This window comes from Mercenaria mercenaria, chromosome 15 (assembly GCF_021730395.1).
Source record: "Mercenaria mercenaria strain notata chromosome 15, MADL_Memer_1, whole genome shotgun sequence".
NCBI lineage: Eukaryota > Metazoa > Mollusca > Bivalvia > Venerida > Veneridae > Mercenaria > Mercenaria mercenaria.
In genome coordinates, this window is record NC_069375.1 from 21,689,797 (window position 1) to 21,711,835 (window position 22,039).

At 35.0% G+C, this 22,039-nt stretch overlaps 1 protein-coding gene across 1 annotated transcript; it reads left to right on the plus strand.

The window, feature by feature from the left end:
- The first annotated feature begins 2,069 nt into the window (after positions 1-2,069).
- LOC128548729 (uncharacterized) lies at positions 2,070-22,016 on the plus strand. The gene is made up of 3 exons (XM_053524116.1): positions 2,070-2,077; positions 2,603-2,778; positions 19,205-22,016. The coding sequence occupies exons 1-3, from the start codon at positions 2,070-2,072 to the stop codon at positions 19,558-19,560; spliced, it is 540 nt and encodes a 179-aa protein (XP_053380091.1). The 3' UTR covers positions 19,561-22,016.
- The last annotated feature ends 23 nt before the right edge of the window (positions 22,017-22,039 follow it).

The window sequence follows — 22,039 nt, forward strand, 5'->3', positions numbered from 1 at the left end:
TAAAATGAGGGTACCCTTATACCTCAAACTTAAGACCATAAAATGAACAAGAAGCCACCACTTTATATCTGTATTTCGTTTTTTTCCCAGTGAGAGAGCGCATTAACCCCCCTAACACGAGAGGGTTTCCCATTCAGTACCTAAACATTTACACCAAACAATGCACCATAGGCCACCATTCCGTATCTGTATTTCAAATTTTCCAGGAAGAGAGCCCCGTGACCCCAATACAATGATGGGAGAACACCCTCCCATACCTTAACATTTAGACCATGTCTGTATTTCAATTCTATTCAGCGGGAGAGGCCTCTAAAATGCTCCCCCCCCCCCCCTACAGTACCTTATAATCAAGACAAAAATGCACCATAGGCCACCATTTCGAATCTGTATTTCAAAATTTTCCAGGAAGAAAGCCCACTGGCCTCACTAAAATGAGGGGGAAATCCCCACCATACCTTAAAATTTAGACCGAAAAATGCACAAGAGGCCACCATTTCCTACCTGACCTCCCCCCAAACACACACACAACACGGACAGAGCTCCCTCCCGTACCTACCCCATCTCGACCTATATAAACTAATAAACTACTAGTAAACTGATGAATAGCATGTTCTTGTATGTCTTTATTGGTGGTTGTCTGATTTTATTGCCTTTTAGTTACAAAAATAATTGTATCCGACCATTAAGTCCCCAAATATCCTTGTTATCAAAATATTTCTTTCTAAAAATATGAAAGTAGAATTGTGAAATAGGGCTAAAGTGACGATTTTTACTGTTATATAACACAGTCTGAGAGGGCTCCAGAACGCACCAGAGCCTTCCTGGGGACAAATATTCCAGGGGGGAGGGTATACCCCTGGACCCCCTAGATTGCGTCGGTTAAAATTTGTGTCTGGCTACGACACTGCCAGGCGGTAGATAAGTAATATTATAACGACTGATACATGATAGAAAACTAGTTTTGGCCGTAGGCTACTGCTCATTCATCCAAGCTACCATAATGGAAGCATATAATCGTGCGATATTGTTACCTGATGTGTGACTACGTAATATTTTTGTAAGAGGCCCGTCTATGTGAGACTTATCTGAATAAAGTCTGAGTGTAGACATGAATAACACTAAAACTATAGAGTACACAATAAAAGTGCTTATATCTTTCCTCACTACATTTATCAATGTATCTACCAAGATATAACTGTTACATCAACATATGAATGAATCATTACTTATATATTTAAGCAAACATCGAGAAGTCACTTCATATTTGTAGTATAAATAGGTACAATTGGTCTCCCGCTAACTGATGGCAGAAACAAGAAACAGTCTGATTTGCATTTGCAACTTATTTCTATTGTATTACGCTAACATACAATGGTTTCAACGACCTACGAATTTACCCCCCCCCCCCCCCCCCCCACACACACACACTTTCATCTGTTACAAGATGCAATAACACTAAACATGTTTAAGCATGCGAACTAATTTGGAAGTATTATACATGTAAATGTATACATATCTTTGAAATTACAAAACTGTGACAAAAATGTAAAAGTAAAGATCATCGAAAGGCAATACATTTTTACAGAAGCAGTTCCCTTAAAGGGAGGTAATCAAAAGAAATACGACTCTAGTGGTACTGTATACATAGATGATGAGCATGCACGATCTTCTCTGGGTTTAAAGTACATTTAAGGAGAAAAGTGGTGCGGTAGAGTTGTGATAGCAAAAGATGCCACAGAAATAGTCAATATTGTCCAGACGTCACTGCAATTTACCACTACCGTAGGGCTTAGGCCTGTTATTAGATGTACTAAGAATAATTTTAATCTTAGTTCGAAAAAGTTTCTTTTATCTTCCTTGTATTTCTTTAATAATAAGTCTGAGCTTGACACGGAGAAAATAAGAAAAGTTAAACAAAATTAATTTTGATAGTACCCAGCGAATTCAAGAGAAAAAAGGCAAATAGATATACATAACATTATTAATTATAGTTTGTGATTCTACCAAGGTAATAAAGGTAATAATAAAACATATCTTAGTTGGCAGTATCCACCACGGCGAACAAAGACATGTGTAGGTATGTTCTATAGGCAAGAATCCAGGACAATATTGGACGAAATTATATATTCAAGATTGCCTATGCTCGCCCATGCTTGATGTTGTTGACACTTACGAAGCTGGTCATATGTCAAATTTCTAGCTTAAAGAGAAGGGAGCCGATGTGCTGGGGTCATGAGGATGGGAGAGCTTAGGCGCCGGGGGCGGGTGAGGGAAGGGAAACCATTTAATAGTCTGCTGCATCAGTGCTAGCCATAACTGGATAGGTCGGATACAGACAGTGGGTCTACATCTAGGTAGATATAATTACAGAAATATGACCGAAACCAAGCCTGTCAGCCAGAGGGTATGATACATGGCGAGAAATACGGGCAACTAGACTCTATGTTCTTTCTAAGGCGATATGTGTGTGTGTTTGTTTTGTTGTTTCTTTGTTTTCCATGTGAAAACCAAGCCGAATCACATTTCACTTAGAATGGCTATTACGGGCCTCACATGTCAGTAGCGTGATCTCTATTAAGAGTTACCTCTAGTATAAAAGCAGGTTTTCCGCGCCAAAATTAGACCGATTAAAATTCTCTGTTCAAACTGACTGTTTGCTTGTATATTATGGCGCTGAGACGAGTTTGTGTGTGTTGGCGAAGATACGGCAGTGGTTTGGTTGTGGAGAGACTGCAGAGGTAGCGGAGGTAGCAGCGGAGGCCGGGGACTTCCAGGGAGGTATATGTTAGAGTTTGTTTACGTTTTTTCTGTTCTGTAAATGTCTGTAACCTCTGATGTCGGCGATGTTTTATCTGGGATATTTTGATGATTGTGTACACAAAAAAGACACAACATCACAACAACCCTCAAGGCTCTACCAAATTCTTTAAATTATTTTGATTTTTTAAAACATCGTGGCCGCCACTTTAGCCATAATCCTCTGAAACAGTGAAACAGCTGGTCATATTTCATAAACAATGAAGGTATATGTTTGTTGGATGATCCTCTGCCAAACTGGATTTTTTATATTGTTTTTTTTTTTTTTAGAAATCCCAGAATGTGCTAATCCAGTTCAAATAATAGATCAATAAAATGTCACTTTTGGAGGGACTCTATGAATCTAGTCCAAATAATTGTACTCGAGAGTTGAATATCGTTATATTTTTTTGACTTGTCGATATCCGCCTCTAGGCAGACAGCGTAAAATATCAAAATGTAAAATCGGTCTACCCGAGGCCTCATTATTTAGACTACTATGAATCGTGTAGATCTTCTTGTAGGAAAGCTTTAAAATTATTCTTCTAATACAGTTGATTGGTCAGTTCTGGATCACTAAGTGATATATTTGTTATTGAGCTTCGAAAACATATTTTTAAAAACACATTTTTGCACAGGGTGGAAGGAAAATCATTTTGCTTTTTAAATCACCACATTTGGTTTGAAAATTCAAAGTAAATAATTATACTGTAGGAGCAACAGTGATGTCACCACTTTGGTCAATTATGGATCATTTTGGTCTATCCATGATCATTTTTCAGTAAAACTAAAACGCACTGAGACACCTGTGAAATAAAAATTGTTTTCTCTCATCCAAACAAATCATTACACATTGGCAAGTTGGAAATATAAAAATATTTTCTTGTTTAAAAAACAATTCCTCGATTGTGTTAGTGTCCCTGTTGCGTGAGTTCGGGATCACATAGATTGACAAAATACGATTTCTTTTCGCATTCCTGTGATCTGCAAAAGTTCTGTTTTAGAATGTTATTTCCATCATTGAAGCAAATATTCATGCTAAGGATTAAATGATTATGTTTGTCATATAAGTGTATACAGTGCTGTGATTCGGAACCCCTATGATGCGGAACTGACCAACCAAATGTACTGCTTGCCTGATTATAAAGGTGGTTAATCAGATTTTGGTCAACTAATGAATTTGTTCAATACATAACCAGTTGGTCGCTGGAAGTATTTTTACATAGTATCCTTGTTTGATTTTCCTACTCTGGTTGCCCAACCAAGATAGTGTTATTTTAATATAAGTATGAATTAAATAAACATATATCAAAATTAGGCCTAATAATATGAATTTAAACACTATTATAATAAAGTTGTCAAAACTTGCTTTGGAAAGTACACTATTTTGCCAAAATTGATTAGAAGTTTAAGTTTATAAATTTATTATTACCTCCCTTTGTTTATCTTGGTTGCGCAAATATGATAGATTGAGACTAGATCAATTCCAAAGCTACACACTGTTTTAAATGTTACCTGTTTCATGTAGTTGAAATATCCCAATATCAATTAAATGCAAATATAAAACAGGAAATTATATTGAATTCGGAAGAAAGTCTAATTTTTGTTATTTTTATATTAAAGGGAGGTAATTACAAAATTTCATAAAAATTAATGAAATATACATTTCCAATAGCGATCTAACTCTATGTGATGGCTCTTTTTTCTTCCTTAATTAAATAGATCTGAAAAATGTCCTAAAATGTTGCTCGAATGTGATTAAACACCTTTAACATAATCACACAAAATTTATGTTTCTTGTGTGGTCTCATAAAAGATCTATCAGAAATGTTAAGACACATGACTGCTAGGAGTAGGAATAGGTCTGCCTAATACAGCTATTGCAGAAATTGAGAATCTTTTCGGAAATTGCCAGATTGTTTTCAAAATAATTATATACAAATGTTTTTTTTAGCTCAACTATACAAAGCGTATGGAGAGCTATCCTACTTGGCCAGGTGTCAGCGTCTGCATCAGCCTCCATCCCCATCAACTCCTTGGTTAAAGGTTTGATGATAGGTAGATAGATTTATTCGTGAAAATATATGTTATGATCAAATGTTACAAATATCACATAATAAAACAACATCATTACAAACAAACATTCAATTGTATCTCAGATTGATTAAAAAGAAAAGTGAACTAACTCTTTTATATAAATATTAGGGATGGGAACGATTATTCGATTAATCGATTTATCGTTTGTTTGGCCGATTAATCGATCACAAATTTGGTAGTCGATTAATCGAAAAAAAAAATTAAAAATTTGTTTTTCCCTAATTTCATCTCCAAAAAAATCTTGGTTAAAATTAACCCAGACGTTGCTGCATTCAATACAGACAGGATTATCAAAACACCGACAGGGAGGTGCGAAAACTTGTTTTGTTTCCTGCTAATTTGTACAATGAAGTGTCCCTGACTGATGACACGAGTTTGCAAATTCGCATTGTTCCAGATTGTAATTATGACACTTACATCCCAGAGAATCATATCATATTAAATTTTAAATGTTTCCCACACCTGCAGATCGGCACCTCAAATGAGAATCTCTTTTGGACGAATTAGCGGTTTGCAATCATCCATTAAGTATCCCCACCAATCAAACAAAACAGATTAATTGATAGAACAAGCGGATTATCCAATCGAATACATCCACCAATTAAAATTCAGGACTCAATTTTCATTTTGTCTTTAAAATCCAAAACATTTCTGTTATTTTTCCTCATTCTTATTGTTCAAATCGTTCAACACTGTGTTCTCTTAGTGATATTTGTGTCAAAATGCCGTCAAAGTCTACCGCTTGGAAATATTTCAAACGTTCTTCGGATGATAAAATGTGACCCCTAGAGAGTCGTAGTATCGAGCCCTGACTATAGGCTGTATTGCGAAAGTTTGCAGTTTCATGCCGGGGTGCGAGTCTTATGTAATATGCCGTCCCTGATATAACTGAAATTGTTGAAAAGGGCCGTAAAACAAATAGCTTTGACCTGTCACCCCTAGAGAGTCATAGTATCGAGCCCTGACTATAGGCTGTATTGCGAAAGTTTGCAGTTTCATGCCGGGGTGCGAGTCTTATGTAATCTGTTGTCCCTGATATAACTGAAATTGTCTGTGCACGTATTTTTGTTTTGTTTGTTTGTTATGGGATTTTTAGCTCGACGTTTCAAAGAATAGTCTAGCTATTCTACTCACCCTGGCGTCGGCGTCTGCGTCACACCTTGGTTAAGTTTTTGCATGCAAGTACATACAGCCATCAATTAAAGGCATATAGCTTTGAAACTTATTTTTTCTTTTTCTAGGTCAATTACCAACCTCTCTGGGTCAAGTCCCATAACTCTGACATGTATTTTGAGCAAATTATGCCCCCTTTTGGACTTAGAAAATTTTGGTTAAAGTTTTACATGCAAGTTATTATCTCCAAAACTAATGCAGATATTGATTTGAATCTTCACATGTGTCTTCGGGGTTATAAAACTAGTTGATAGCAGCAAGTCCCATAACTCTGACTTTCATTTTGGCCAAATTATGGCCCCTTTTGGACATAGAAAATTCTGGTTAAAGTTTTGCGTGCAAGTACATACAGCTATTTCTAAAAGGCATATAGATTTGAAACTTGTTTTTTCTTTTTCTAGATCAATTACCAACCTCACTGGGTCAAGTCCCACAACTCTGACATGTTTTTTGAGCAAATTATGCCACTTTTAGACTTAGAAAATTTTGGTTGAAGTTTTACATGCAAGTTATTATCTCCAAAACAAATGCAGATATTGATTTGAAACTTCACATGTGTCTTCGGGGTTATAAAACTAGTTGATAGCAGCAAGTCCCATAACGCTGACCTTCATTTTGGCCAAATTATGCCCCCTTTTGGACTTAGCAAATTCTGGTTAAAGTTTTGCGTGCAAGTACATACAGCTATTACTAAAAGGCATATAGATTTGAAACTTATTTTTTTCTTTTTCTAGATCAATTACTAACCTCACTGGATCAAGTCCCATAACTCTGGCATGTATTTTGGGCAAATTATGCCCCCTTTTGGACTTTGAAAATTCTGGTTAAAGTTTTACATGCAAGTTTCTATCTCCAAAACTAATGCAGATATTGAATTGAAACTTCACATGTGCCTTCGGGGTTATAAAACTAGTTGATAGCAGCAAGTCGTATAACTCAGGCGTATATGCATTTTGGTCAAACTATTCACCCTTTTGAACTTAAAACTCTTTTGATATTTAACCTTTCTGGGTAATATTTTCCAGCTTCAGGGACAATATTTCGAATAGTCGAGCTTGGCTGTCTTACGGACAGCTCTTGTTAATGCACTTATTACTTTTTGTCATTACAGGGGAAATGACAAGCACGAAAAATAAATATATACAACAATACAATGCACGTTATGCCGCCCGGAATCATAAACTTTTGATGACTGAATTACCTCCCTTTATTTCTGTAACGTTTAGTGCGTGATACGGAACAAGTGCCCGTTCTTGATACGATTAATCGTTCGAAAAAATTAACGATTAATCGAATAGTAAAATCGGTAATTGTTCCCATCCCTAATATATATAAATAAATAAAGAAATCACAGAATAACCCATAAAGTATTACTACTTATTTCCAATGGGGTCCTTGTGAAACTTTTGCCCAAGAAAGACAACTCTTACTAACATGAATAATAATCTAACCAAGAGTTACATGTATATGTCTACCAAAGAAATCCCTGATATGTTTGTTTCAAGTATCACAAATATCACAGTTATATTCAATTATGACATACATATCACAGAATAAATCAAGAATATTGTCCAAAAATGATAAAATGATGTCATACAACTAATAAAAGATACAATCTGATTGTTCAGCACTTTTCATACATTCAGTGAGTTCCATTTGACTGCCTTTTTAGCTCGACTTTTCGAAGAAAAAGTAGAATATTTCACTCGCACCGGGGTCGGCGTCAGTGTCATTGTTGCTGTTAGTTAAAGTTTTTTTATAAAGTCAGATATCTCTGTTACTATCAAAGCTTAAAATAGTTATTTACTATCAAAATCTACACCAGGAGAAACAATCCCCATAACTCTGATTTGAATTTTGACAGATTTATGCCCCTTTTTGACTTAGAATTTTTGGTTAAAGTTTTGATAAAGTCAAATATCTCTGGTACTATCAAAGCTATTGACTTGAAACTTAGTTATTTACTATCAAATTGTACATCAGGAGAAACAATCCCCATAACTCTGATTCAATTTTGTCAGAGTTATGCTCCTTTGTAACTTAGAATTTTTTTATTGAAGTTTTTGATCAAGTCAAATATCTCTGTTATTATCAAAGCTATTGACATGAAACTTAAATTAGTTGTTTACTATCAAAGTGTACATCAGGAGAAACAAACCCCATAACTCTGATTTGAATTTTGTCAGAGTTATGCTCCTTTGTAACTTAGAATTTTTGGTTAAAGTTTTTGATAAAGTCAAATATCTCTGTTTAATATTATCAAAGCTATTGACATGAAACTTAAAATAGTTATTTACTATCAAAGTCTACACCAGGAGAAAAAAAAACCCATAACTCTTTGAACTTTGACAGAGTTATGTCCCAGTTTAATTTAGATATTTTGGTTAAAGTATTATAAAAAATTTTACTGACAAAGCTCTAATTCAGTCAAGCACTGAGAAAAGTCAAGCGCGCTGTCTTACCGACAGCTCTTATTTAAAAGTATACTTGTTTTTTTTTTTTTTTTTTTTTTTATGTTATTAGGAAGGCTATTCCAGTTATTTATAGCTTGATAATAAAAAGCAGTAGATGTAAAACTTCCACCTGAGGTATATGAAAGGAGTTAACACTATGTCTACAACTATAGGAATGTTTCTTAGAAACAAGAGAGAAATTATTAATCAAATTAGCTGGACAACTATTATTGAAAATTTTGTGAACATGATTGAGTCTTAAGTGTTTAACTCAGTTTTCAGTATTAAGCCATCCAATATTACAAAAATCTGACACTTTCAAAGATCTCTTATTTCCACAACCTGATAACTTTGTTTTAAGTCACTTGTAATCTATTTTTCAACTGTTTTGAAATACCACTACACCAGTATGAAGAAGCGCAGTCAAAATGACATTTTAGAATTGACTTTTTTAACAATGTTGTTAATTGTGGATGTAGTAGAAAGATTGTGATTGATTTTGTGATTCTGTGGTATGACCATTACAATATACATTTAATTTTTCAATCTTTTCTAGTTTTCTTTTAGAACCAAACAAGATACATTAAGTTTTGCCAAGATGCAGTGATAATTTCTTGTCAACTAACCATTTGCTACAGTTTTCAAGTTCTTTTTCTCGAACATTTTAATTACATCTGGATCTTTTTGTGAAAATAGGATAGCACTATCATCTGCATATAAAATTAATTTGCACTTATTACTAATACTAAAACTAATACTCATATCATTGACATAGCATAGAAAAAGTAATGTACCCAAAATACTTCCTTGCAAAACACTGCACTTCCACTTTATTATACATTCAAAGGACATATTATGTTATGACGCCAGTGTCTGTCTGTCCGTCCGCCGTCCGTTAGCAATTTCGTGTCCGCTTTGTAACTTTTGAACCACTTGAAGGATTTCAAAGAAACTTAACACAAATGTTCACCACACATAGACGACGTGCAGAGTGCATGTTTTTGATGTCTCATTTCAAGGTCAAGGTAACTCTTAGGGGTCAAAGGTCCTGTAAGTGTGTTTCATGTCTGCTTTGTACTCTTGAACTGCTTGAAGGATTTCAAAGAAACTTTACACAAATGTTAACCACACTGAGACGAAGTGCAGAGCACTTGTTTCGAATGACTAGCTTTAAGGTCAAGGTCACACTTAGGAGTGAAAGGTCATATATGACTTTGCTGTGTCCGCTCTGTAACTCTTGAACTGCTTGAAAGATTTCAAAGAAACTTGGCACAAATGTTCACCACACTGAGGCGACATGCAGAGCGCATGTTTTGGATGACTCACTTCAAGGTCAAGGTCACACTTAGGGGTCAAAGGTCATATATGACTTTGCTTTGTGTATAATGCTCTGCATTACAGTGCTCTTGTTTTTATTTGGCAGATCTCTTTTTTAGCTCACCTGAGCCAAAGGCTCATGGTGAGCTTTTGTGACCGCTCAGTGTCCATCGTGCGTTGTGTGTCTGTCAACATTTCTAAAAAAATCTTCTTGAAAACCCACTGGGCAGCATTATACTAAACTTCACAGGAATGATCCTTTGATGGTCCCCTTTCAAAATTGTTCAAAGAAATTAATTCCATGCAGAACTCTGGTTGCCATGGCAACCGAAAGGAAAAACTTTAAAAATCTTCTTGTCCAAAACTGCAAGACATAAAGCCTTGATATTTGTCGTGTGACATCATCTTATGGTCCTCTATCAAGATTGTTCAAATTATGCCCCTGGGGTGAAAAGAGGCCCCACCCCGGGGGTCACAAGTTTTACATAGACTTATATAGGAAAAAACTTTAAAAATCTTCTTGTCTAAAACCACAAGACCTAGACCTTTGATATTTGGTATGTAGCATTGCCTTGTGGTCCTCTACCAAAATTGTTAAAATAACTCTGGGGTGAAAAGAGGCCCTGTCCCGGGGGTCCCAAGTTTAACATAGACTTATATAGGGAAAATAAATAAAAATCTTTTTGTCTGAAAGTTCAAGGCCTAGGCCTTCGATATTTGGTATGTATTATTGCCTAGTGGACCTCTAATAGGATTGTTCAAATTATGCCCCTGGGGTTATAAGAGGCTCTACCCTGGTGGTCACTTGTTATTAGAGTTATATAGGAAAAAATACTTCAAAAATTATCAGATCATATTTCCTAGACATTTTAATTATATTTACCTGATGTACCCAAGTGATTACATGTCACCTTACTGTGGCCTTGACCTACTTTCTTGTTTTTGAGATACAGCCTTGAAATTTGGATGACATGTACAGTTTTGCAAACCGATCTTAAAACTGACTTTCAGTTACCATGAATGTGACCTACTGACCTACTTTCTAATATTTTAGCATCAGTTTGCCATTTGAAACATGTGGCTCATATTACTCAGGTGAGCGATTTAGGGTCATCATGACCCTCTTGTTGTTCTCTTACAATAATTTTTTTTATTACTTCCCTTTTTTGTTACTATAAATAGCTTGTTTTGAAACTTTTTATTATTGGCAGTAGGGAAAAACCGAGACCACATTTCTGTGGTACAACATGGATGGTACATTCAATTTTTAGATTGTTTTTGACATAACTTTACCTGGTAAGAATTTTTTTATGGATTTACAATTTTTTTTTGGAATTTCTTCTTTTTGTTGTCCCTGTCCTTTGGGCTTCAACAGTCAAGTTCTTTAAATTTTGCTCCCATCCTCTGATGTAACCCTTCGGGCGTATATTGCCCGAATTGGTGGCGCTCTTGTTGCAAAAGTTTTCCTTTTGTTACTGTATGTCTCTTTTATACTTACTTAATGATTTGGTACACTTTGTCTCTGTTACTATTAAATACATTTGTACATTTGACACAGACTTAAACATTGTAGACTATCTTCATCCACCTAGGAGTCATAAAATGAGCTGCGCCATGAGAAAATCAACAGTGTATTTGCGACCAGTATGTATCCAGATCAGCCTGTGCAACCACACAATCTGGTCAGGATCCATGTTGTTCACTAACAGTTTCTTTAATTGCAATAGGCTTTGAAAGCGAACAGCATGGATCCTGACCAAACTGCACATATATGCGGGCTGATCTGGATCCATGCTGGTCGCAAACGCACTATGTTGGTTTTCTCATGGCGTGGCTCAGATGATCATTGCAGCTTCCTCTTATGTAACCAGTTTAACTATCCAGCATCAAAACAGTCTGTGACAGCTGTTATTTCTTGTAGTATCCTGTCATCTCCATCAGCCTACTATACCTAACTCTCATCCCCCAAAAAACAGTTTATAGTGTTTCTTAATCAGGCTCATAGTATTCTGACCCATGTCTCACATTAATGCTCTCCTTCCACGGTTCAGCTGTAATAACCAGTTATAGACTAAAAAGCAACATTAACATGGTGTATACCCATATCGGATCCCTCTCTGTAGAAAATGAGAAAACGGATCCCTCTCAGTTCGGGCACAGGACACTCTCTGTGCTAAACAATGAACTCAAACGTCAGTCAGCTCGGACTATCAAATTTTTCGTCCTAAACACATTTTTGTGCATAAAAACATATGTCCCACTGAATGGCGTAGCTATGTACATTGCTTTTTTATTATAATAGCCGGAGGTACTGTCCTGGATGAACATCATGCGATGTTTATGAAACTTAAATACGACTTTCCTTGAATATAGCAAATATCTAGTACCTTAGATGTGAAGCCATTGATGATCTGTCTTATGATCTGTCTTATTTGTAAATACACAATATGTTGATATTTTCATCATATTTCCTTAAAAACGCTCTACTTTCGATTTTGTTAATGCACAGAATCCCCCTCAGTCGGCTCAATTTTGCTTCACAGGATCCCTCTTGACTCTCTTCATACAGCACCAGAACCCTCTTGGACACAATTATTTTTCTATCGGCACAGATGCCCTCTCAGTTTAACTTCAATGTTAAAGTTATGAAATGGTGTTCGCAATAATTATAAGTTATTAGCTATGCACAAGTTTTGCAGTGGAAATATTCTTCCGCTAAAGAATGATCAAGAGCATATTTACCGATGCAAAGAGGATAACCTTTTTATTACATATGCATACAATGTAATGTAACTACACTATATTTTTTTTTTCAATAGGCTGAATAAGATTGACAATACTGAACTAAATAAAAAAAGTTAATGCCATGACACACATTCAGTAACGCCACGCATCCGATATGGAATTCAGGCATCAGTATATGTACTGATGTTTTCTGTACAGTGACTACACCAGGTACCTAATCTTGGCCAGGACCTATACACCAACGTAAATAATTGTAGTTTAATAGTAACTCGAAATTTCGACTTAGTAACTCATATTTTCAACTTAATAACTCGAAATTTCGAGTCAGTAATTAGAAAAATTTCGAGTTAATATACACCTGGCACTAATGCTCTTCCATAGGTAACAGTAAATATGATAATAAAATTTAAATATGAAAGTTATGTGATATTGCTTATTTATTTTCAATTTAAAAGCATATTAAGGGAAGTTAAAACACCATGATCTATACCCTTAGAAACAGATGTCATTTTCAATAAGAATTCCATCTCAAAATAACACTGAAGTTGAGAGTGCCAGTGCCGATAGAAAATTTTGTCGAAGAGGGTTCCTGTGCAGGGTTCAGAGAGTCCTGTGAGGCAAATTTGCATCGACTGAGAGGGATCCCGTGCATCAACGAAATCGAAAGTAGGGCGTTTTTAGCTCACCTGTCACAAAGTGACAAGGTGAGCTTTTGTGATCGCGTGGTGTCCGTCCGTCCGTCCGTCCGTGCGTACATGAACTTTTGCTTGTGACCACTCTAGAGGTCACATTTTTCATGGGATCTTTATGAAAGTTGGTCAGAATGTTCATCTTGATGATATCTAGGTCAAGTTTGAAACTGGGTCACGTGCGGTCCAAAACCAGGTCAGTAGTTCTAAAAATAGAAAAACCTTGTGACCTCTCTAGAGACCATATTTTTCAATGGATCTTCATGAAAGTTAGTCAGAATGTTCACCTTGATGATATCTAGGTCAAGTTTGAAACTGGGTCACGTGCCGACAAAAACTAGGTCAGTAGGTAAAAAAATAGAAAAACCTTGTGACCTCTCTAGAGGCCATATTTTTCATGGGATCTGTATGAAAGTTGGTCTGAATGTTAATCTTGATAATATCTAGGTCGAGTTTGAAACTGGGTCAACTGCGGTCAAAAACTAGGTCAGTAGGTCTAAAAATAGAAAAACCTTGTGACCTCTCTAGAGGCCATACTTTTGAATGGATCTTCATGAAAATTGGTCAGAATGTTCACCTTGATAATATCTAGGTCGAGTTTGAAACTGGGTCACGTGCCGACAAAAACTAGGTCAATAGGTCAAATAATAAAAAAATCTTCTAATATAATATAAAAAGCCTCTCTAAAGGCCATATTTTTAAATGGATCTTCATGAAAATTGGTCTGTATGTTCACCTTGATGATAACTAGATAAAATTCGAAAGTGGGTCACATGCGGTCAAAAACAAGGTCAGTAGTATAAAAATAGAAAAACCTTGCGACCTCTCAAGAGGCCATATTTTTCATGAGATCTTCATGAAAATTGGTGAGAATGTTCACCTTGATGATATCTAGGTCAAGTTCAAAACTGGGTCACATGCCTTCAAAAACTAGGTAATTAGGTCAAATAATAGAAAAACCTTGTGACCTCTCTAGAGGCCATATTTTTCAATGGATCTTCATGAAAATTGGTCAGAATTTTTATCCTGATATCTAGGTCAAGTTCAGAACTGGGTCACATGAGCTCAAAAACTAGGTCACTATGTCAAATAATAGAAAAAAACGACATCATACTCAGTTCAAAACTGGGTCATTTGGAGACAGGTGAGCGATTCAGGACCATCATGGTCCTCTTGTTAAGGAAACATGATGAAAATATCCATATAAAGTGTGTTTACAAGTAAGATGGGATCAACGACTCCACATCTAAGGTACCACATATTTGCTATATCTAAGAAAGTTGTATTTAAGTTTCATAAACATCGCACGATGTTCATCCAAGCCAGTACACTCCGTCCACATTAAATCTTTGTTTGGACTTGTGTGAACTGATAAAACAAATGTAACGATAAAAAAGCAATGGTATATAGCTACGTCATTACGATAGGTCTTGGATTCCATGATGACTCTGTTAGATCCAGTCACAGGTTCTGGTGATACAGCCCTTAATTATGTCTCCCACCACATAGTGGTGTGGGAGACATATTGATTTACTCCAGTCTGTGTGTCTGTCTGTCTGTCACAAAGCTTGTCCGCACTCTAAGTTGAACATTTCTCATCTGATTTTCACCAAACTTAAACAAAATGTGTTTGACCATAAGAACTCGGCCAAGATCGATAACTAGCCAAATCGGTCCAGGCGTATTGGAGTTACGGCCCTTGAATTACCAAAAATCAGCCTTTTTAATCTTGTCCGCACTCTAAGTCGAACATTTCTCATCCGATCTTCACCAAACTTGAACAAAATGTGTTTGACTATGAGACCTCGGCCAAGTTCGATAACTAGCTAAATCGGTCTAGGCATTTTGGAGTTACGGCCCTTGAATTATCAAAAAATCGGCCTTTTTACTCTTGTCTGCTCTCTCAGTCGAACATTTCTCATCCAATCTTCACCAGATTTGAACAAAATGTATTTGGCTATAAGACCTTAGCCAAGTTCGATAACTAGCCAAATCAGCCCAGGCACTTTTGATTTATGGCCCTTGAATTACTGATTGGATCCACTCGTCCAGACCATCTAATTGGATCTACTCGTCTAAACCATCAAGAGAAACTAGACATTTTTGATAGGGGCAGTTGTGGGAGACATGCGCTTTTCTCAAAAGCATCTCTAGTTGATCCATGAAATAGCCAAAATTTGTTAATTTTTACCTTCCAATCCCATTGTAGAAGTGACACTTTCCATTTAGGCTCTTTCAGCCATATAGAGGTTTCATTTATGCTTTGATTTGATAGATACTTGCATAGAATGTTTATCTTGATGATTTCTAGGCCAAGTTCAAAACTGGGTTATGTAGCCTCTAAGGGTTAAAAACTAGGTCACCTGGTCAAATCAAAGGAAAAGCTTGTTAACACTCTTGAGGCCACATTTATGACCCTGTTTTCATGAAACTTGGTCAGAATGTTTATCTTGATGATTCATAGGCCAAGTTTGAAACTGGCTCATGTGATGTCAGAAACTAGGTTGCTTTCTCAAATCAACCTAAAAGCTTGTTAACACTTTAGAGGCCACATTTATGACCATATCTTCATGAAACTTGTTCAGATTGAATCTTGATGATTCCAAGGCCAAGTTTAACAGGTGAGTGATATAGGATCATCATGACCCTCTCGTTTTTCCACTGATTTTAGGCTGTAGAAATATAGCTGGATGAATAAACCAAAGCCTATGATTAGCGTTACCATAAAGCAAAACTTCGAAATTAATCAACATGATTTCCAGTGCAATTAAATGTCAACAATATAGCAATTTCTTAACGAGACTTTGTTGTCTTTAATTTATTCAAACTTTGCTTTATTTGCTAAGATGGCATGCATGGTGTCCCAAACATCTGTTTTTATCTCAACTATGCAAAGTATTGAGTCTGTCCTATTCAACTCTGCATCCTTCCGCATCCTCGCTTTGGTTAAAGTTTTGATGCACTTTCTCTTTATCTCTGTAATAACTTGATTGATTTGTTTCAAACTTAAAATGGTTATTCCTTATCATCACCCTCCTCAAGTTGCACAAGGGTGATAACTCTTGCAATAATATTTCATGAATTATCTCCCCTTTTGACCTAGAATTTCAGGTTAAAGTTGTAGTGCTCTTTCACTCTGTCTCAGTTATTACTAAATGGATTTGATTCAAATTTAAATTAGTTGTTTTACATCATCACCCAAACCATATGAAACAAGGTCCATGACACTTTCACCAATATTTCATGAATAATCCCCCTTTTTGCTTAGAATTTCACATTAAGGTTTTAGAAATTAAGGTTAGGCCAGAGTTCTTTGATTTTTCGTTACTCAGACCCGCCGACCCTATTTTCCGTCATTTTCAAAAAAAAATAAAAATTGAAATTTCAAAAATTTCAAAATTATTTTCGGGCGACGATCGATGTTTTGCTGCATTCTGACGATGACGACAACGTCGATATTCATCAGCGCATTATCCGTCAGTGTCATATAGGTGCAATTTCCGCTCAAATGGAAGTGTCTCCCGTACGTAAACAAAAACTTGAGTGAAATATTTAAGATTGTCTTTTAACGATTTATGCGCGATGGAAAAGCGGAATATTTGGTTTATGATCTAGTATATAGACAATAAAACAACGAAAAACAAGTTCTGTAAATGTTACGGTCAGTAACCATGTCTCAAAATGTTAGAAAAACAGATTTACCCGACGTAAATAACAACGGCAACATTGAATGTGAATTTGACATGCCTTTGGCAGTTATTACATGAGGATGAGGTATAGGGGCAACAAAGTGCTGCCAAACAAACGAGTCATCCGTTTGAGATTTTGGGGGGTTTTTTTACCAGGAGGGAAAGGGGCCTAGGCCTGTGATTTGGAGCAAAAACAGCTCGGTGTTTGGGCAAAGGGGAATAAAAAACCTGATGTAAAGTCAGTTTTTGGGGAAAACTGCATAATTTAAAAGATATTTTCTGAGGGAAGGACCCTATTATGAAGGGGATAAAACCCTGTGATATGCTTATGAAGACATATATATATTACAAGTTGCCTGATTGGAGGTATTTAGTTATATATAATTATATTCCATTGCATACAAATCCTTTTCAAGGACCTATCTAGCTACTTATTCTTTCAGTCATTTTCTGGCCTTCGAATGTAAAATAAAGAGTGGCCCGACTTTGAATCACTTGTCCCTGACCACTGTGGGATCGAGCCCCACTCAGGTCATCATGTGAAAAAGTCAAAAAGATATCCAGCTGGCTGACGGAAGGTAGGCCATTCTACCCAGATGCCAATTCTTGCCGGAGATGATGCCCAGAGGAGTACCTGGGTTCTTCCTGCACCATTTAAGTCTGGAAAATCACCATATGACCGATAAAATTGTGTCAGTGTGACTTATAACACAACAAATAAATATTAAAATGTATTAAATAAAGATCTTGGTCAGAAAAGTTTATGAATTAAAAATAAAAGTATGCACATGCTAGAAATGAAACCAGTCGATCAGACCAGTGAAAATTGCTATTCAGTCATCAGTTTAATACTCGCCGGAGATGTTATGACCAAGGGCAAATAGTACCCATGCCCAAAGAGTGATTTTGTTAAAGTTTTTGAAATCAACAATTTTATGTTCAAGATAATAAAAAAGTTAAACACAGAATGGTAATTTTCTTTGTATTACATGTTAAATGCGTATTAAAGTAGTGTTAAAGTCCTTTCAGGCAACACATTTGAGGTGATCACTTATCGTCTGTTGTTTTAGTAAACTTTACTGCCTTTTTATTTTTTTCCCTCCTCCTGTCAACATTTTTCTGCCCAAAATCCGAGTAACAAAAAATAAAAAAACTCTGGCCTTAATTTTGATGCATTTTCACTATATCTCTGTTATTACAGAGAGGATTTGATTCAAACTTAAAATAGTTGTTTGGCATTAATTATGCCCCCTTTTTGTTTAGAATTATACCTATTTAATGTTTTGAAACTATCTCTCTTATTACTTAATTCATTTGACACAAACATAAGCCATTGTGCAATACCTTCATCCACATTGGAGCCATTAAACACTCCAGTGACTGCTCAAGCTTCCTCAGTGCCCATTTCCACTATCCAGTATCGAAATAGTTGAGCGCACTTAACTGTCTCCTGTGACAGCTCTTGTTGGTTTTTGTTGTAAAGTGGGTTAGTATTACTAAGCAGGTTAATAACTCTGCCATACTTGTGACATTCAAACTCTTGTGGAAAATGGAGGCATTTTATTGCTCTATCCTATTTTTACAAAATATTTTAAATTTCAATATTGATTGTCAGTCTCTGACAGTTGAAATTTAATTTTTAAGTTCTGGTAAAATTGACTATCAATATTTCAATCTCAAACTCAGCTATTCTGTGAACAATGGGCCTGTAAAATAAAAAAAAAATAGAAAAATAGTTTCCACTTCTTTTTTTGTTAAGAATTTTTTTTTGTCTGAAAGACATACTTGTCATTTAACTGCTCCGGTAATTCTCTCGTTTTTCATGTTCATTGAAGTGATGCGACAATATGACAGAACAAAATATTTTGTAACTTCTTTTTTTGTAAAGCAAAGTATAAAAAATCTGAAAACTAGTATTGTCCTTGCCAGCTGGAGACTTGATAACAAGTCCACCAATTTAGAATGTAGGAAAATAATGTCTTTTACAAGAAATGAAATAAGTATGAGAAATAAGCAATACACTCAGAAACAAAAATTAGCAATATATGTCAGGGAAAGAAGCACGCCATGTCAACTTCAGCGAGCCTAGCTGTACAAGGATGTGGAAAATGTTAACACTAGATTGTCATTGGCTAAGGCTAACAGATTGTAAACCTATCTTAAGATTCTAATGAAATCAAGTCATATATAACTGTAAGCAGTATTTAAAGAAAACTCATGAACGCTGTTTTTTTTCTATTTTCAGGTGTGGAGGACTTTTTTCCTGCTGAGGTCTTCAGGGGTGAACCACAGGCCAGTGGCGAGGAGGTTGTCATGGTTGTAGGCGAGACCGAGTCGTTGGATGAGGTCCCTTCTGTCAACCAGGTACCAGAGGTGGACCCTGTGGTGCCAGCCCGTCTGACTTCTTTCCTTGGGGAACGGGAGGATCCTCAGTTTGCTGTGTCGGCTCAGCCTGAGGCAGGAACAGTTGAGGTTCCTGTACCAGATGTGGCTCTGGTTCTTCCTGAGGTGAGTCCTGTTCATGCAGCGGTTGATTTGGTTCTTCTGATTTTATTTTTTTCACATAATTATATATATACTTTCAAATGCATCTATACTTGATTTACATATTAATTTTCATCTTTAGTCAGTATATACTTGTTCTTTTACGTATTTGTTTTGTTTTCAATTTTTGGTGTTAGTTTTATTTTGTTTTCAGTTAATTGTGTTGGTTTTATTTTGTTTTCAGTTTTTGCATTGGTTTTGTTTTGTTTTCAGTTTTTGTTTTTATGTTATGTTTTGTTTTCAGTTTTTGTGTTGGTTATGTTTTGTTTTCAGTGTTTGTTGTTTATTTACATATTAATTTTCATCTTTAGTCAGTATATACTTGTTCTTTTACATATTTGTTTTGTTTTCAGTTTTTGGTGTAAGTTTTATTTTGTTTTCAGTTATTGTGTTGGTTTTATTTTGTTTTCAGTTTTTGCGTTGGTTTTGTTTTGTTTTCAGTTTTTGTTTTTGTGTTATGTTTTGTTTTCAGTTTTTGTGTTGGTTATGTTTTGTTTTCAGTGTTTGTTGTTTATTTACATATTAATTTTCATCTTTAGTCAGTATATACTTGTTCTTTTACATATTTGTTTTGTTTTCAGTTTTTGGTGTTAGTTTTATTTTGTTTTCAGTTATTGTGTTAGTTTTATTTTATTTTCAGTTATTGTGTTAGTTTTATTTTGTTTTCAGTTTTTGCGTTGGTTTTATTTTGTTTTCAGTTTTTGTGTTGGTTTTATTTTGTTTTCAGTTATTGTGTTGGTTTTATTTTGTTTTCAGTTTTTGCGTTGATTATGTTTTGTTTTCAGTTTTTGTGTTGGTTATGTTTTGTTTTCAGATTTTGTGTTGGTTATGTTTTGTTTTCAGTTTATGTTGTTTGTTTATTTAATACTATTGAAACACAAGTTTATATACTTTAAAGTGTAATATTTACTTGAATTTAACATTTACTTTATCGTTTAATTCACTTTATCGTTAGTCAGTATGTACTTTCTTTGTTCACATTTTATTTATTCTTTTACTTAAATTACATGTTGGTATAAGTAACTTGATTTAAAATGCTTTTATAAGGCCATATTGTAAAAATGATATGTTGTTTTTATAATCTATTGTCATTATCAGAAGTAAAAGTTCAGCATCACTTGCCCAGAAGTAAAAGTTCAGCCATCAGCTTGCCCAGAAGTAAAAGTTCAGCATTACTTGCCCAGAAGTAAAAGTTCAGCCATCAGCTTGCCCAGAAGAAAATGAGGTTCAGGAAAAATGTGTTACGTCACTTATCAGCACTGTAATATAAAGATCTCTGTTATACTTTCAACTTTAAATAAATACGTTCTTGATTATTCTGTGTGTATTTTAGTATTTTATTATGTACATATACATATATACTTTCAAATGCATCTATACTTGAATTACACATTAATTTTCATCTTTAGTCAGTATATACTTGTTCTTTTACATGTTTGTTTTATTTTGTTTTCAGTTAATTGTGTTGGTTTTATTTTGTTTTCAGTTTTTGCATTGGTTTTGTTTTGTTTTCAGTTTTTGTTTTTGTGTTATGTTTTGTTTTCAGTTTTTGTGTTGGTTATGTTTTGTTTTCAGTGTTTGTTGTTTATTTACATATTAATTTTCATCTTTAGTCAGTATATACTTGTTCTTTTACATATTTGTTTTGTTTTCAGTTTTTGGTGTAAGTTTTATTTTGTTTTCAGTTATTGTGTTGGTTTTATTTTGTTTTCAGTTTTTGCGTTGGTTTTGTTTTGTTTTCACATTTACTTTTTTGTTTAATTTACTTTATCGTAAGTCAGTATATACTTTCCTTGTTCACATTTTATTTATTCTTTTGAATTATATGTTGGTATAAGTAACTTGATTTAAAATGCTTGCCCAGAAGTGAAAGTTCAGCTATCAGCTTGCCCTGAAGAAAATGAGGTTCAGGAAAAATGTGTTACGCCACTTATCAGCACTGGTGGACAGAGTAAAGATTACAGGTTTACAAAAATTGAAGTAGAGGTATTTATATGTCTTTTTTTCTTAGTTCAGCTATTCTTTCAGTTGTTTTGATATATAAATTTCCTATTGTACTGGTTATACACCTATATTTTTTATATTATCTAAGGCTATATTGTAGAACGGATATGTTGTCTTTATAACATATTGTCATTATCAGAAGTAACTATCTGCTGTGGAACAGTTTCAGCCCTGAAGAATGTGAGGTTCAGGAAGAATGTGTTAAACCACTTGTCAGCAATGACGGATAGAGAAAAGATTACAGGCTTTTATATATGCAGGAGTTGAGGTATATGTCCTTTTTTTCTAATTTCTTTTCTTTCAGTTATGTTGACAGGGAAGTAAATATTATCACAAGTTCATATATACCATTTTTTATGAAATAGGAACAATTACATGACCTAGAGTTTCAGTAATTTCAACATGATATATGTTATGTTGATGTATGTGCTTCATGTTCTATACATTATATGTTTATACTTGCACTTTATGTTGTTTAAGTACTTGTTTAATTCTATTACTAAAGATCAGAGTATAAAGTATTGATGTTGAA